The 14,520-nt window shown below is 37.3% G+C and overlaps 1 protein-coding gene across 1 annotated transcript; it reads left to right on the top strand.

Moving 5' to 3' along the window:
• The first annotated feature begins 9,039 nt into the window (after positions 1-9,039).
• LOC133519491 (flexible cuticle protein 12-like) lies at positions 9,040-12,155 on the top strand. The gene is made up of 3 exons (XM_061853495.1): positions 9,040-9,062; positions 10,458-10,654; positions 11,955-12,155. The coding sequence occupies exons 1-3, from the start codon at positions 9,040-9,042 to the stop codon at positions 12,134-12,136; spliced, it is 402 nt and encodes a 133-aa protein (XP_061709479.1). The 3' UTR covers positions 12,137-12,155.
• The last annotated feature ends 2,365 nt before the right edge of the window (positions 12,156-14,520 follow it).

Raw genomic sequence — 14,520 nt, 5'->3', positions numbered from 1 at the left:
TATCAAAATAATCGGCTCAATTGTCTAAGTCTAAAACGATTACAGCTAGGGCTGAGTTATAATTAAAGTATCAGTGTCATATCAGCGTCGAGTTACACTCCGGGGGGTCGGTAGCGTTTAGTTGTGGGGTTATTCACACGAATACTTCCGTTATTTATTACAGTCTGTGGTAGATCATTGAACAGAATAATACTAGATTGAGAAAGAATTTCCAAGTAAGGTAGGCGTCCGAGTGCTTGTCACTGTTATCTTTAAACAACATCATTAGCAATAGAGGTGACAATAAGGTGTCAACTATTGGAGATTAGCATGTCAAGCACTGGGACGTTTGCCTTATTAGTTATGTAATGTCTATCTGAAAAAAATATGATCTATCGAGCTTTATATAATGTCAACAAATGTTTCAAAAATACTAAACTACAAAATAGTAACTGTTCGAACATTCCTAAGTATTGAAAAAACGATAAAAATAAACGAACAGTCTCTATATCTAAGCTTTTTTTTAATACTACGTCGGTGGCAAACAAGCATACGGCCGGCCTGATGGTAAGCAGTTACCGTAGCCTTATGTACGCCTGCAACTCCAGAGGTGTTACATGCGCGTTACGGATGCGCTAAACCTAACCTAACACACCGCACCTTCCTTAAATTCTGGCAACCTGCTTACTCACCGGCAGGAACACAACACTATGAGTGAGGGTCTAGTGTTATTTGGCTGCGGTTTTCTGTAAGGTGGAGGTACTTGCCCAGTTGGGCTCTGCTCGTGGGCTATTTTAGTTACTCAAAAAAGTAAAATTTACTGCGTTTTCGGAACACTAAAATTTACTGTTTTGTTCGATCTCATATGGTAATTGCTGTTTAAATCATTAAACGTTAATGCAATATTTCAATTGTTTGAAATGGTTTCTTTTATCTCAGATATGCCTAGTGTCTGTACGGTCGAAAGTGGCGTGCGTAAAACTTAGCCCATTTCGGTAAAAAGTAAATAGCTCCTTAGAAAATCATAATAAAATATAAAAGTACTTTATTTTTATCGAATCTAATTGTGTCGTAAACTAACAAGGCACAATCATTTCTTTAATTTAGAAATAATTAGTGGCATGTATTTAATTATTTAAGATGACACAACACCCTGTGCGGTGGGTACGGTATATCATATGGAAACAGACTATTTTACTATTAATAATACAATTAATTAAGCAGCAAGATTAATTAGGAGTACGAGGGGGTCGGTTTCATATTCATACAATTCATTATTTTAATGGAGGTGCAACCATAATTGGAATATATATTGTAAAATAGTCACAAAGAAAAATTATAAATATTTTTATTAGGTTGGTATTTTATTAATAGCTCTTCAAAAGCGCATGAATAATTGCTAACTACTGATATTTCAATCAATAAAGTTTGAAGTGAGACGTGTTGATAAATATTGTTTTTTTTACAGGCTTTTATTTAACTTTCCCTGTTAGTAGGTATGTTACATAGTTTGTTAATGTTGGTCAAATCTTGGAAGCTATATTTGACTTGGTTTTCGATATCCTATTGAGATGAAAATATGCATACATATGTAAGTCGAGTGACAATGTAATATTATGGTACCATCGAGCCGATCTCATGATGGAGACAGAAGGTGGCCATAGGAACTCTGTGATGAAACAACTCAACCTAATTGTGTTTGGGGTTTTAAAATTGTCTCGATGAGTATTAAGTAGTTGCCTGTGGTAAAAAAAGTACAGTTAGCGATAAAAGCTTGTACCAAAAATGATATTTTTGCCAAATATTTATTTAAAGTTTATCTAGCTTCACTCCGTATATATTTGTTTGTATATGTTTGATTCAAATCATGCAGATGATATTTTTAACACTTCTGAATCGATTTCGATAAAATCAGGACGACCATGACATTTTACAATAATATTTCAACCTCAAATCCTGATACTGCAAAAGTAATGCTTACTTAATTAATTAGAAGACTACTTTGCTACTTTATTACTCTCCAGAAATGAACATAGGTAGTACAGTCGAGATCACAATAGTACATTTCAATGCAAGTGTGCGAACTGTGTCATGTAATGACTCATTACTTACGAGTCCCGAGATGTCCTTTATGAGCCGTAGGCGAATAAAAGACACGGGACAAGTAAATAATGACACTTGCACACGTACATTGAACGACGTTTTTTAATACATTTGCGAAAAAATCCTAATAAAACGAATATCGGTTACGTGACGTTACACTTACATAATTTTCAGTTGAACTTGAATGCTATTGTCAATTCAGCACTATACACTACGTTCCATTGCAAAAAATATTTTGTGGTGGCAAACAAGCATACGGCCCGCCTGATGGTAAGCAGTATCCGTAGCCTATGTACGCCTGCAACTCCAGAGGAGTTACATGCGCGTTGCCGACCCTAACCCCCTCCCACCCCTCGTTGAGCTCTGGCAACCTTACTCACCGGCAGGAACACAACACTATGAGTAGGGTCTAGTGTTATTTGGCTGCGATTTTCTGTAAGGTGGAGGTACTTCCCCAGTTGGGCTCTGTTCTAGATCTGGAATGACATCCGCTGTGCTGTGCCGTACCACACAGAGCGAGATGACATTCACAATGCCCATACCTCTCTTGTGGACGTAGTTTAAGGACGTACCCGGGTCCAAATCCGGTCCGGGTAAATTAATCACAACAACTCATTTCGTACAAACACACCCTCACAGTTGAAATTAAAGTTTAATTATTTTGATACAACCAACTACTACTAATTGTTAAGTGAAAATACTGAAAATAGAGGGCGCCGGTTTTACATTTTAATTTATCATTTTTTCTGTTAACGACAGCCAACGTGGCAATGATTTCATTCAGCCAATAATTTAAAAAATATTTTATTGATATATCTTATTATATGACAATTTTATTTATATAATAACAAATAGATATAAAAAATTATATCGTGAAATAATATTTATTTGGACGTAATAAACGTGTATTGGCGAAATAAAAAAGCATATAAAGATTTTTGACATCCAAACTCTTTGGTGACGAAAACGATCAGAAATAAGTTAAAAAAGTAAAAAGGACTCATTTGACCTACTTGAAACTTTTGACCTTATTTCATTAATATCATAACATATACTTACCCTGACAGTTTTTGTTTTTTTTTTAAAGTAACAAAATGTCATAAAAATAAATGAATGAATTACATATCTCCTAGATAGACACTTAGTCACTCTCACTCCGTTTTATAATATTTATTAATTTTTACTACGATAGGTCGGTAGACCAAACCATCTCATCTCTTATGTCACTTTTAACATTTAGGGGAAGTGCTAGTTCCCGCGTAAAACTTGACAAGACAATAATAGAGCACGCGCCGGGCGCCTGCGCGTCAATCCAGACTAATTCCAACTTCCTACCGCCAAAGTATAAAGGCTACGTACACGAGTACATATACTGTATCGAGTGTTGCATACGTAGATAGCGCACGCAATGTCTGAGAGTTTTTAGATTGGATCACAAAATGTTTTTAAAGAGCATTTGAATTTTAATGGTGGCTACGTGCTCATTTAAAGGTGACGCATCCTATTACCGCAACATAGTCTTATATACAGCATATTTTGTGCAGCTGAATTTTAGAAAGAAGGATATATTGTGCGACATCACAATGTTGTAAATGTACTTAAATAATGTATGCAGTTGTAATTGATGTATGCAGTTGTATTGTTTATTTATTTAATAAGCCCGCTGCATAACTTATGACGGTTTTTCTAATAATATATGTAAATTCTATTAATTAAGGAAACTCACATCTCGCCAGATTTGTTGTCGCTATAAAATCCAAAACTGTTATTTAACTCGTATTTAAGTCGTCCAATTATTTTATGTGATCGATTTCACCATGTCAAAGTATTATACCTTTGTTTCACAGGAAAAGCCAAGACGAAAAGCTGAAAAAGCAACGGATTTGATTGCGTTAAAACAATCTTTAAAAGTCAACTTTGTTCAAACTTTGTCAAACGTGCTTCACGTCTATACTCCCCAGGCATTTAATTGTGCTAGCATATGTATGACGTGTTTAAGAATACACCCGGTGTCTATTATTCGGATTTGGGGGGTTAGTTGAATGGGGTTGTTTATTGCATAAGACAGTTGGGGACCATGTCGCGGCTTGTTCGCACCCGCAATCGGTATTGCCGCAATATGGATGTTTTATTGACATTTCTGTTTGTTTACTATTGTCTGTTTTGTGGATACTGACATAGAGAAACTGCCCTATAATACTAAACTGACTTATAATAATGCCATTATTTATTATTTAAAACTTTATTGCACAAAAGACAAACTTAATGTACAAAAGGCGAACTTAATGCCATGAGGCATTCTCTACCAGTCAACCTTAGGGCAAAGCAGAAAAGATTGTAGGCGGCGCGTTTAAAACTAAAAGAAATTGTTATTGAAAGAATTTGTTATTCCATGCCATTCACATTTATGCCATTCACATTTATGGGATTATTGGTATTCCAAATCCTATCCTATAGAAGTATAGATAGATAGAATCCTACATGTACTTAGACCCGAACTAAAGTTTCAAAAGCGTTTCATTTAAAATAGTATGTGTAACAGACGTACCTAAATATAATTCATAAGGTCGCTAAATGAAATAATCGGTAATAATGTAATAAACTACCTATACCTTGGCTGTAACAAAAATAGTGGGATCCGTTTAAGGGCGTATTCGGTATCGTGTTCTCAATAGGAAACAAAAATTTTAAGAAAAAAATTCTTACGTGAATTTTTTTTCTATGGGGCAGGTCGCGTAAGTCGGCCAACCCTCCATACAAAGGCTAAAAATTTTTTGAGTCAAAATATTTTCTTCTACTTTTTCCAAATCAGAACACGATGCAAATATGTCCTTAAACGGATCCCGACTATTTTTGTTACACTTGTATTATTATTTAGACATTAGGGATTTGCTGTTTATTCTGCTAACGTACGCTGCGTACTTCACTATATTCTGGAAAGCCAGCTTTTTTAGTAGAAAAGGGCGGCAATAATGATAATTTTTAAGAAAAAAAAAAACCGACTTTAATAAGGGAGTCCGGTGAAAGAACGATTATTGTTGATTTTCGATTTCATACAATGAAATTAAAAAGACAGCGTCCTACGCTACGCCTACTGTTGACTGGTAAGATACCCGCAATAGGGTATTCGACTGTGTTTAAGATAAATTATTTCACACCATTTTTTAATGAAAATACTAAGATCACTATATATATAAATAAATAAAAATAAATAAATAAATATTATAGGACATTATTACACAAATTGACTAAGTCCCACAGTAAGCTCAATAAGGCTTGTGTTGAGGGTACTTAGACAACGATATATATAATATATAAATATTTATAAATACTTAAATACATAGAAAACACCCATGATTCAGGAACAAATATCCATGCTCATCACACGAATACAGTATGCCCTTACCAAGATTTGAACCCGGGACCATTAGCTTCGTAGGCAGGGTCACTACCCACTAGGCCAAACCGGTCGTCATATATGCCTTTAACATTTGAGAAGTTCCCTCGCGTCCTCATGGACCCCATCGTCAGAACTCGAACTTGACAAAAATTTGTTTTGAAAATTTAATTTACTTAACAAACACAGCGAATAGGAGAAATCGCCAAACGTGTACGTGTGTGTATGCGGGTGTGTTATGTGTGTGTGTGTGTGTGTGTGAAGAGTTCCATTCTGATCATCATCAGCAGTTCTACTTCATCAAATGTCACTTTCTTAAATGTAAATGCTTGATTTGTTACAGAAAATACAAAAATCACTATATGTATGCCTTTCACATTTGAAGAGTTCCCTCGATTCCTCATGGATCCCATCATCAGAACTGAGTTTTGATAAAAACGGGACCAATCTGTATATATATAAATTCAAACAAAAAAATAATTTTCAAAATCGGTTCAGAAATGACGGAGTTATGGAGTAACAAATATTAAAAAAAAAAAACAAAAAAAAAACATACAACCGAATTGATAACCTCCCTTTTTGAAATCTTGAAGTCGGTTAAAAAGTGTTAGTTACGAAGATCGATATCTCCCATACACATTTTGAATTTCACGCCTTCTTTTCTTCTATACTTAATCAAAACAAAAAAATCAACACCTATGTTATACCTAATTACCTACGAAAAACGGATTTCGTTGACATTTGGTACACAAACTGTTTAAAGCATGGATTAACACGGAGAATACTCTTATCACAAAAATCATCTCTTTGAAGGGGTGACATTGCGTGTGGAAGTTGGTATAGGAAGGCAATTAACATGTTTTGCGCGTTTGCGCGGGCAAAACCTAGTAGTTGATAGACTTGATGGTGTATCTATCTAAGTACATTATTTTCCCTTTTTTTATATACCACGTCGGTGGCAAATAAGCATACGGCCCGCCTGATGGTAAGCAGTCACCGTAGACCTATGGACGCGTGCAACTCCAGAGGTGTTACATGCGCGTTGCCGACCCTGAGCCTTGCCTGTTGCCTTTTATCAGATCGTTCCAATTCCGGCTGTGGTGCTACGAGGGATTTCCTTTACATTGAAAGTATGCTTAGCGCTACGACGTAGCGCAGTTATAGTATACAATACAATTCAAGTCACCGCCCGATTCGAAGAATGATTAAGATACGTTTAAGATCTTGGAAAGATATTTAAAATATCGATAGCTAAACGACATGTCAAAATTGACGTTTATTCCGATTCCACTGTGATCCCAATAAGATCTATCTACGATATTTCTAACATCAAAGTGCCATTGGTTCCGCAATCGAGCTGCTTCTGTCAATTATACGACATACAAACGATATATAAATTAGAACTTATCTAAACCAGAACTTATCGTTATCGTATCTCATTCTTCGAATCGGGCCGTCAGTGTCGGTCAAAATGGCCAAATATATACACATCTTTATTTCCATGGTAACAAAGGTGTGTTGCCATATATTTGGCCGTCACTATCTTTTTGATGCTGACTGTACCAGGATAAAAAAAAAACTCGAGTGGATTGGCTTGAATGGAAAATGGTTTTAACAAAATCTCATCGACAGACATCATATATTTATACTACCGTCACGAGAAGAAAAATGAAAATTAATTCTTCCAGTTTTAAATTCCAAGTTAAAGCTCGTTTAAATGTAATCCTGAATTTCAGTCATACATGTTGTTATACACATGAGAAAGTAATTAGGCGACGCACGGCCGGTGGGAGGGGTGCCGGAACCGGAAGCCCGCCGGAGATGAAGGCGCGATACAATATCCGGTTAGACGCCATTTCCGCCGCGAGACGACTCGTGTGCTGATGCCTTTACCTACTCGATAGTTTGGTTTATTGACAATATGGATACGAGTGCATTTAAGTGACAGTAAGCACGTGTTTTAATATGTTTTTTTTTCTTTCTGATTAATATTGATTTGGTTTTAGAACAACAATAATAATGCCAATAATGAGTTCAACAAGGGCATCGTTTCTGTAGGTACCTAGATTCTCTATTTAATACAAGCCAAAATCATGCACCTATAAATGCACGATTGATACTTGATTTCTGCTTTTCAGTAGAAGACCTTTTTGGACCCGCGGGTATGTCCGAAAGAGAGGTACCTATGTCTTCTCGCTTTGTGCACAGCACAGCGGATGTCATTCCAGATCTAGATTAGAGCTCAATTGGGGAAGTACCTCCACCTTACAGAAATCGCAGCCAAATAACACTACACCCTACTCATAGTGTTGTGTTCCTGCGGGTGAGTAAGGTTGCCAGAGCTCAACGAGGGTGCGGAGTGTTAGGGTTGGCAACGCGCATATAACTCCTCTGTAGTTACAGGTGTACATAGGCTACGGAGATTGCTTACTATCATGCTTGTTTGCCAGTGACTTTTGCTAGTATTCAAAAAAAGAAACGTGGCAACTTAAGTGAGACCGGTGTGTCCACTTTGGCAACCTTATCCCAATAACTGGCGCAGGCACTATTTTTACGAAACCGATTGCAATCTGACCTTCCAACCGAGAGGGTCAACTCTAGTTTACCCTGGAAACTGGGCTAACCCAATAAGGTCTATGTAAAAGTTAATGATTTACATCATCATCACATAGCTCTGTGGTACCTACGAGCCAGGGTTCAATAAATACGAGTATATAAAATCTGATATATAATCTGACATATATATCTAAGGACGGGCCTTACGGACAATAAGAATGGGGCCAGTACAACGGTGTCACGCACACGACTTCGAGCCAATCGTGCAGTCTAACGCCACAACGCGATTGGTAGATGAGTTAGCATCACGCGCGCGATTGGTCGCAACTAGTTCCGTTAGACTGCACGATTGGCTCGAATTCGTGAGTGATACCACTGAACGAACACCATTCGTAGTGCCCGTAAGGCCTGTCCTTGTTACCGCTAGATTCCCAATACTAACAAATCCTTTATCATTATTCGGTACATATTCAGCAGAACAAACTATACACATAAAAGTGAAAAATACGGGACGCGATAATTAAATACGGTGACAGGTATGGCAACATTGGCAACCCTAGCTATTGGCCAACTCCTTTATGCCAACTTCCGCATTTTAAAATTTCCAAAAACTGGATCGACAACTTTTTTTATACCACGTCGGTGGCAAACAAGTATACGGCCCGCCTGATGGTAAGCATTTACCGTAGGCTATGGACGCCTGTAACACCAGAGATATTAAAATCTATTTAATCATAGAATCTGGTCACAAAATTTCACGAGAGTCGGTTGAGAATTGCAACCTGTAGAAAAGAACATCCGGATATACGAAAGCAGATTGCCTGAGTCAAATCGGAGACCTTTGTTAATGCTATGGTCAATAAAATAGCCAAATATCCAGCGCCACATGGCTTAAACAAGGGTCATCATGCCTCGCTATCAGTTAGGTAACGGCGTTTAAATAAAATATTAAGTCCATCTAAATAGGAATTAAAGGATCTCAGGTAGCCACACTTGACAAAACCATGTCGAGCACAGAAACTGCAAAGTAGGAAGATTTGCACTGTCCAAATGATGCTTCTCTGCTTGCCTTTAATCGTCTTTTTTCAACACGGAACTGTCGATTACTTGAAATTATAATACGGCCCGAAGTATCCTTTAGCAGTCTCTGATGGCAGATAAGGCAGTCCATCCATTGAGGCAGCCTCGAGAAGCCCTTTGTTAACCACGGATTAAGCTTTTATGTGTGATTTTAGTGCCTGAGTGCTAATTGAGTGATGCTCGCTGTTCAGTCATTGAAGTACTGAGGATATAGGATTTTGAAGGCTTCAGACGTCTGAAGCCTTCAAGATCCTATATTCTCAGTACTTCAGGTTTCTGCCTGTTAACTGTGCCTACTTATACCTATAAGTAGGCACAGTTAACAGGCAGAAACCTTCTATGGAAGAGATATTGCTAAGTGACATGTTAATGTTAGTGCGGATATAGTGAATATAGTGATACAGTGTGTGTATTCAGTGTATCGTAAGCTTTGTGGTTATAACCTCACCAGAAACTAATTTACAAACTAACATCCATTAGGTCCCCCTTATTTGTGTGTTGAATCGCCATTTTCACCCTTAGAATAAAATCATCTTTAGTATCTGGAGGTTAGGGTAACATACGTTAAAATATATCCAAACTCCGTTTCAAGTAAATAGATCAAAATAGATAAGCTAAAACTTCACGTTCTTATAATTGAACTAAATGGACCCAAAGACATTCAATACATCAACATCGCTGATACTTGGCCTGAGTTACTTCGGGTAGATAGAAGGTGTTAGCTAATAATAATTATTCGTCGTGTTGCGATAATACAGATTCAGATAGAGCGGGAGGAGATAACCCCTTACATAGCTCAGAGCACATAGCGCCTACACCCTCCCTTGCCAAATGTACCGACAGCAAACTAACATTTAACGAACGGTGTTTGTGTTTAAAAAATAACAAAATAGCAATAATGTGTATGGTATAAATAAATAAGTATTTTATAAATTTTATCATTAGTATGGCATTCATTTAGGTAATAGTTAATTAAAATGACGATAACATGCGGTTTCTTTGTTAGTAGAACAGGCAGAGTAAGTTATAATTGCAACTTATTTCTGGTTTCTATTACATGTTTAATTTAAAAGTTGTACCGAATGCTTCTAGATTCCTCAACGGACTGCTATTTAAGTGACATGCAATAAGACGTATCATCATTAGATGTTTAATTATTTGGCAGTGCGTACCTACTATTGATAAAATGAAAGTTGTAAGTAAAATATAGTTTTTTGCAATAATTCGTGGGATATAGGAATCTGTGGTTATACTGAAATAATAATAATATGTGGACGTGCGTGTGTTTTATTTATTAAGTATCAAAGTATTAAATAATCAAAATATAACGCAAGTTTTAAAGACATTTCGTTGTTTGTGTGAAGACAAGATATTTAAACTCGTGCACTTTTTTCAAGCTGGTGGCCCTGAGCTGCGTATTGGCAGCGGCCTGGTGCGCACCCACGGATCCCAGCGCGGTCCGAGAGTTGCCTGCACTTCGTCATGAGGAGGTGCACGACGAGTACGGACAATATGCCCTTCGGTACATCACTGCTGAGAGTGAGTATACTGTGGTGACCGCAGATGGTGACCTACAGTCTAAATGCGAAACAATTCCGACAGATTTTGTTTTAAATATTAAGAAAAAGATTGTAACATAACTATTAGGCTTTGTCAATTAATTAACTGCAATTAGTAATTCCAGAGGTGGTCCCTCAGTGTAATTACTTATATTATTGGGGACTACTGATATGGAATTAGAATTTTTGAGGGGGTATTTTTTATTCAAGAGATTCGTTTTAAATATTAAGAAAAAGGTTGAATCATTGGTTTCGTTAATTAATAAACTGCGATTAGTAATTCCAGTTAAGTAAGTATAAAAAAAGAGTTAATATTTAATCTATTTATTTCACAAAAAACAAGCATTTTTAAAACTTAAAATATGGAATTAGAATTTTTGAGGGGCATTTTGTATTCATCGGGCTGTTGCGGGTATTCGCAACAACAGGGTGCCGGGGGTCCGAGAGCTATTTCGTTTGGTTGATGGGGCACAGAATCAGGGAGAGGACCACCGTTGCTCGTGCGGGTTCGTAGCTACCTGGTGCAAAGTTTACCCATCGCCATCCAACGTGGTAACGCGGCAAGCGTAATGACTAGTGGCTACCCTTGCATCCGACATGATTTTCTGAGTTATTTGAACTAAACAGATTAAACATTAAAGGTACTAATTCCTGGAGTAATAAAAATAATTGTACCTTAGCGTTTTTTCTTTAAAATGAGATCGATTACTTGAAACATTATAACGCCTGCAAAAGTGTAATAGCAAGAAAAAATTTAATGAGTAAAACTTGGAAATCACAAATAAAATGGCTCATATTATAATTGAATATGAAGGTACAACGTTAAAAATGAGATCGATAACTTGAAAAATTATAACGCCTGCAAAATTGTGATAGCAATCAAAACATAAAATGAGTAAAACTTGGAAACCACAAATAAAACGGCTCATATTATAATTGAATATGAAGGTACAAAAATTTGGCTTTTATAGAATTTATCAATAACCACGGGAACATAGCGTAATAAAGTACACCCGCCATTCTGAGTATTCTGACTGTCAGGATGGCGGGTGTACTGTTTTTTGATGATAACTTTATGTACCTTGAGGTACAATTTTTTTTAACGGAGGTACTAAATAGTATTTTATTTAGGTACACCTTCCATTCTGACTCTCACTCCTAAGCATTCTCAGAAAAAATAAAAGAGTATCGATAGAGACCGATACTAGCAGAATCCCATCGCTCATCAATCAGATTCCGAGAGGTCTATTATTAAATCTTGATATTACTTTTATTTCTAGACACAGTAGTATCAGAGCGTGGGCGGCTGGTGCCGACCGACAACGGTGGCTGGGTGCTGGAGATCGAGGGACAGTACCAGTACATTAGCGACGACGGCCAGATGTATGTCACCAAGTACAAGGGCGGCCCGGGAGGGTTCCACGTCGACGCCAACCATCTCCCGCGGCCTGTGCTGCCTTAAACAATACAATAAACAATACAACACATAACACTACATACCAGATATATTCATGTGGATATCACTTCAAATAGAAGAGAGTCATTAAAATTGTTATACACTGCTATTGCTAATAATAGGTATCTTGACACTGTAGTGTGACGCTGTCAATTAGTAAAAGTTAAACTGGTATTAAAAACGACTCAAAGTGATGCTGATGTTTTTGTAATTCCATTTGAAGACTTTCTATGAAGCAAAAAATCCTATATACGCTTACACATTGTATGCCGCTTTTCATTCGAACACTTATTGCAAATCTTTTCTCGCAAGATTTGTGCTTGCTGACGGTACTCGGCGGATTTCTGAAAGGATCTAAGGAGGGTGGCGAGAGGCCTCGAGGATGCGCCGGGGGCGCGGGACGGGGGCGCTGCGCTGTGACGTCACGTCGTATCTCGGCGGCCATCTTGGATTATCTCGTCGCACCTGCGGGGCGCGGGGAGACAGTATCGACCCACCGTGCCTGCACATTTTTCAGGGTAAACTTGATAATTCCCGCTTAATTTTTGTTGACGACAGCAGGCTTTGTTCGGGAAAGCCTGAAGTTAAGTATTATTTAAGCGGTGTGGAACGTTTGTTTGTGAGCTGAAAAGTATGATATAAAAAGTGAGCGTAGTATTCTGTACAGTACTCTATATAATGTATATTTTCAACACTCTTTTTCATAATTTATCGATTTCTAAATCTGATTAGTCGATACCATATTCTTCAGGCCGTAGGTACTTCCTTCTCCTCTTAACAATTTCCACGTTCCATACCTAATTGAAGTTATTTTGGTGAAAGCTAAGTATTTGGCAATTTAATAAAGATTACAGAACACCTTTCCTGTACGAAGCACCTACTTACTAGTTGTGTCTAAATCCTTTAGTAAGGATTGTTAAGTAAGTATGTAACTAACACATGCAAGATGCAAGCATATCTCAATTGACGTTTATCTGAGTCGACGAAATCTACCTATTTGTTATAACATTAAATGCCTCCAGTAAGATAATCATTGAACAAATTCACCAAATTAAACGACGCAATAAGCCCGCAATTAGCCGTCATAACCACGGAACGTGCGCATAACTTTAACCTTTCAATTTACCGCGTCCACTGACCGTAAACCTCAACTAATTCTATATTAAAATTCATCCCTCACACACGCTATCTGTCTGAGGCAGTTGGACACGAGATAGCATCTGGATCTACCCCCTGTGACTGTGACCCACCCGGGGCTGCGGACTTCAAACGACCCCCCTTCTGTTTACGGAGACGGTTTTTACTTATTTCGTTTTACAAAGAAGCTTGTAAGTAATGGAAGGTTATGCTCGCCGGATCGCGTTTGTTCTCGCTGGACAAAGTGGTTTCAGGTTTTTGTGCAGAATATTGCTATCGAGTTTTAGCAATGTTTGCCTCTAGACCTTTGCTATTCCATTCAGTAGATACTGAACTTCTACAGATAAATACAGATATTCGGTTTGGCCTAGTGGGTAGTGACCCTGCCTACGAAGCTGATGGTCCCGGGTTCAAATCCTTGTAAGGGCATTTATTCGTGTGATGAGCATGGATATTTGTTCCTGAGTCATGGGTGTTTATATGTATTTAAGTATTTATATATTATATATATCGTTGTCTAAGTACCCTCAACACAAGCCTTATTGAGCTTACTGTGGGACTTAGTCAATTTGTGTAATAATGTCCTGTATTTTTTTTTTTTTAATTCTATATGTAGGTACCAAAATAAACTAGTAGGTATAGAGAGAAATGGCTTTCATTATGTTGCGCCTCTACGAGTACAGAAAAATTTCGCTATAAACCTAAAAGTAGTTGTATCTGCTACGGTGAAACTTTTACAAAGAAAACCGAGAAATTTAGTATAGTTTGCAGACTTTGCAGTGCTGCAGTAGAAAACAATTTGAATACTTGTGATTTCTATGACATAGTATTAAATATTAATATATAAGTATAATTTGTATACGTATTCTTTTCAGGAAATACTAGATATTAATAATTAATATAACAAATTTTAAGCCAAATATATGGGATAAAATTTGTGTAATCCTAACCTAACTATTCAAAACCAGGTCAACCAGAATTCAATAGGCATTTGGACATACTTAATTTAATAAAGACGTATCTTTTTCATACGTTATAGTCGTAGTTGCTAAAACGAGTCTTAAAAAAACTAGCTACTTTAAGACACTTACGTGAAGAGTAGAACCGTATGTTAGCGGGTTTCAGTAGGTAGGTTTAACTTACGGAACGAAGTCTGGTGGCGAGAGACGCAGTAAATTCCGACAGCCGTTACCGCAGGAGGGCCGCTAGGAGGAATAGCTTGGATTGGAAAACTGACGACAACTTATTTAGTC

The sequence above is a fragment of the Cydia pomonella genome, chromosome 7 (genome assembly GCF_033807575.1).
Source record: "Cydia pomonella isolate Wapato2018A chromosome 7, ilCydPomo1, whole genome shotgun sequence".
NCBI lineage: Eukaryota > Metazoa > Arthropoda > Insecta > Lepidoptera > Tortricidae > Cydia > Cydia pomonella.
The sequence above is the reverse complement of the archived record's forward strand: the minus strand, read 5'-3'. Positions and strand labels throughout refer to the sequence as shown.

Bases quoted from the DNA above. Each gene is read 5' to 3' on its own strand.
- LOC133519491 (XM_061853495.1), top strand. From the start codon at position 9,040: ATGTCGAGCACAGAAACTGCAAA. The intron at 9,063-10,457 runs GTAGGAAGATTT...CAAGTTTTAAAG, and splicing joins TCGAGCACAGAAACTGCAAA to ACATTTCGTTGTTTGTGTGA. The intron at 10,655-11,954 runs GTGAGTATACTG...TTTTATTTCTAG, and splicing joins TCGGTACATCACTGCTGAGA to ACACAGTAGTATCAGAGCGT.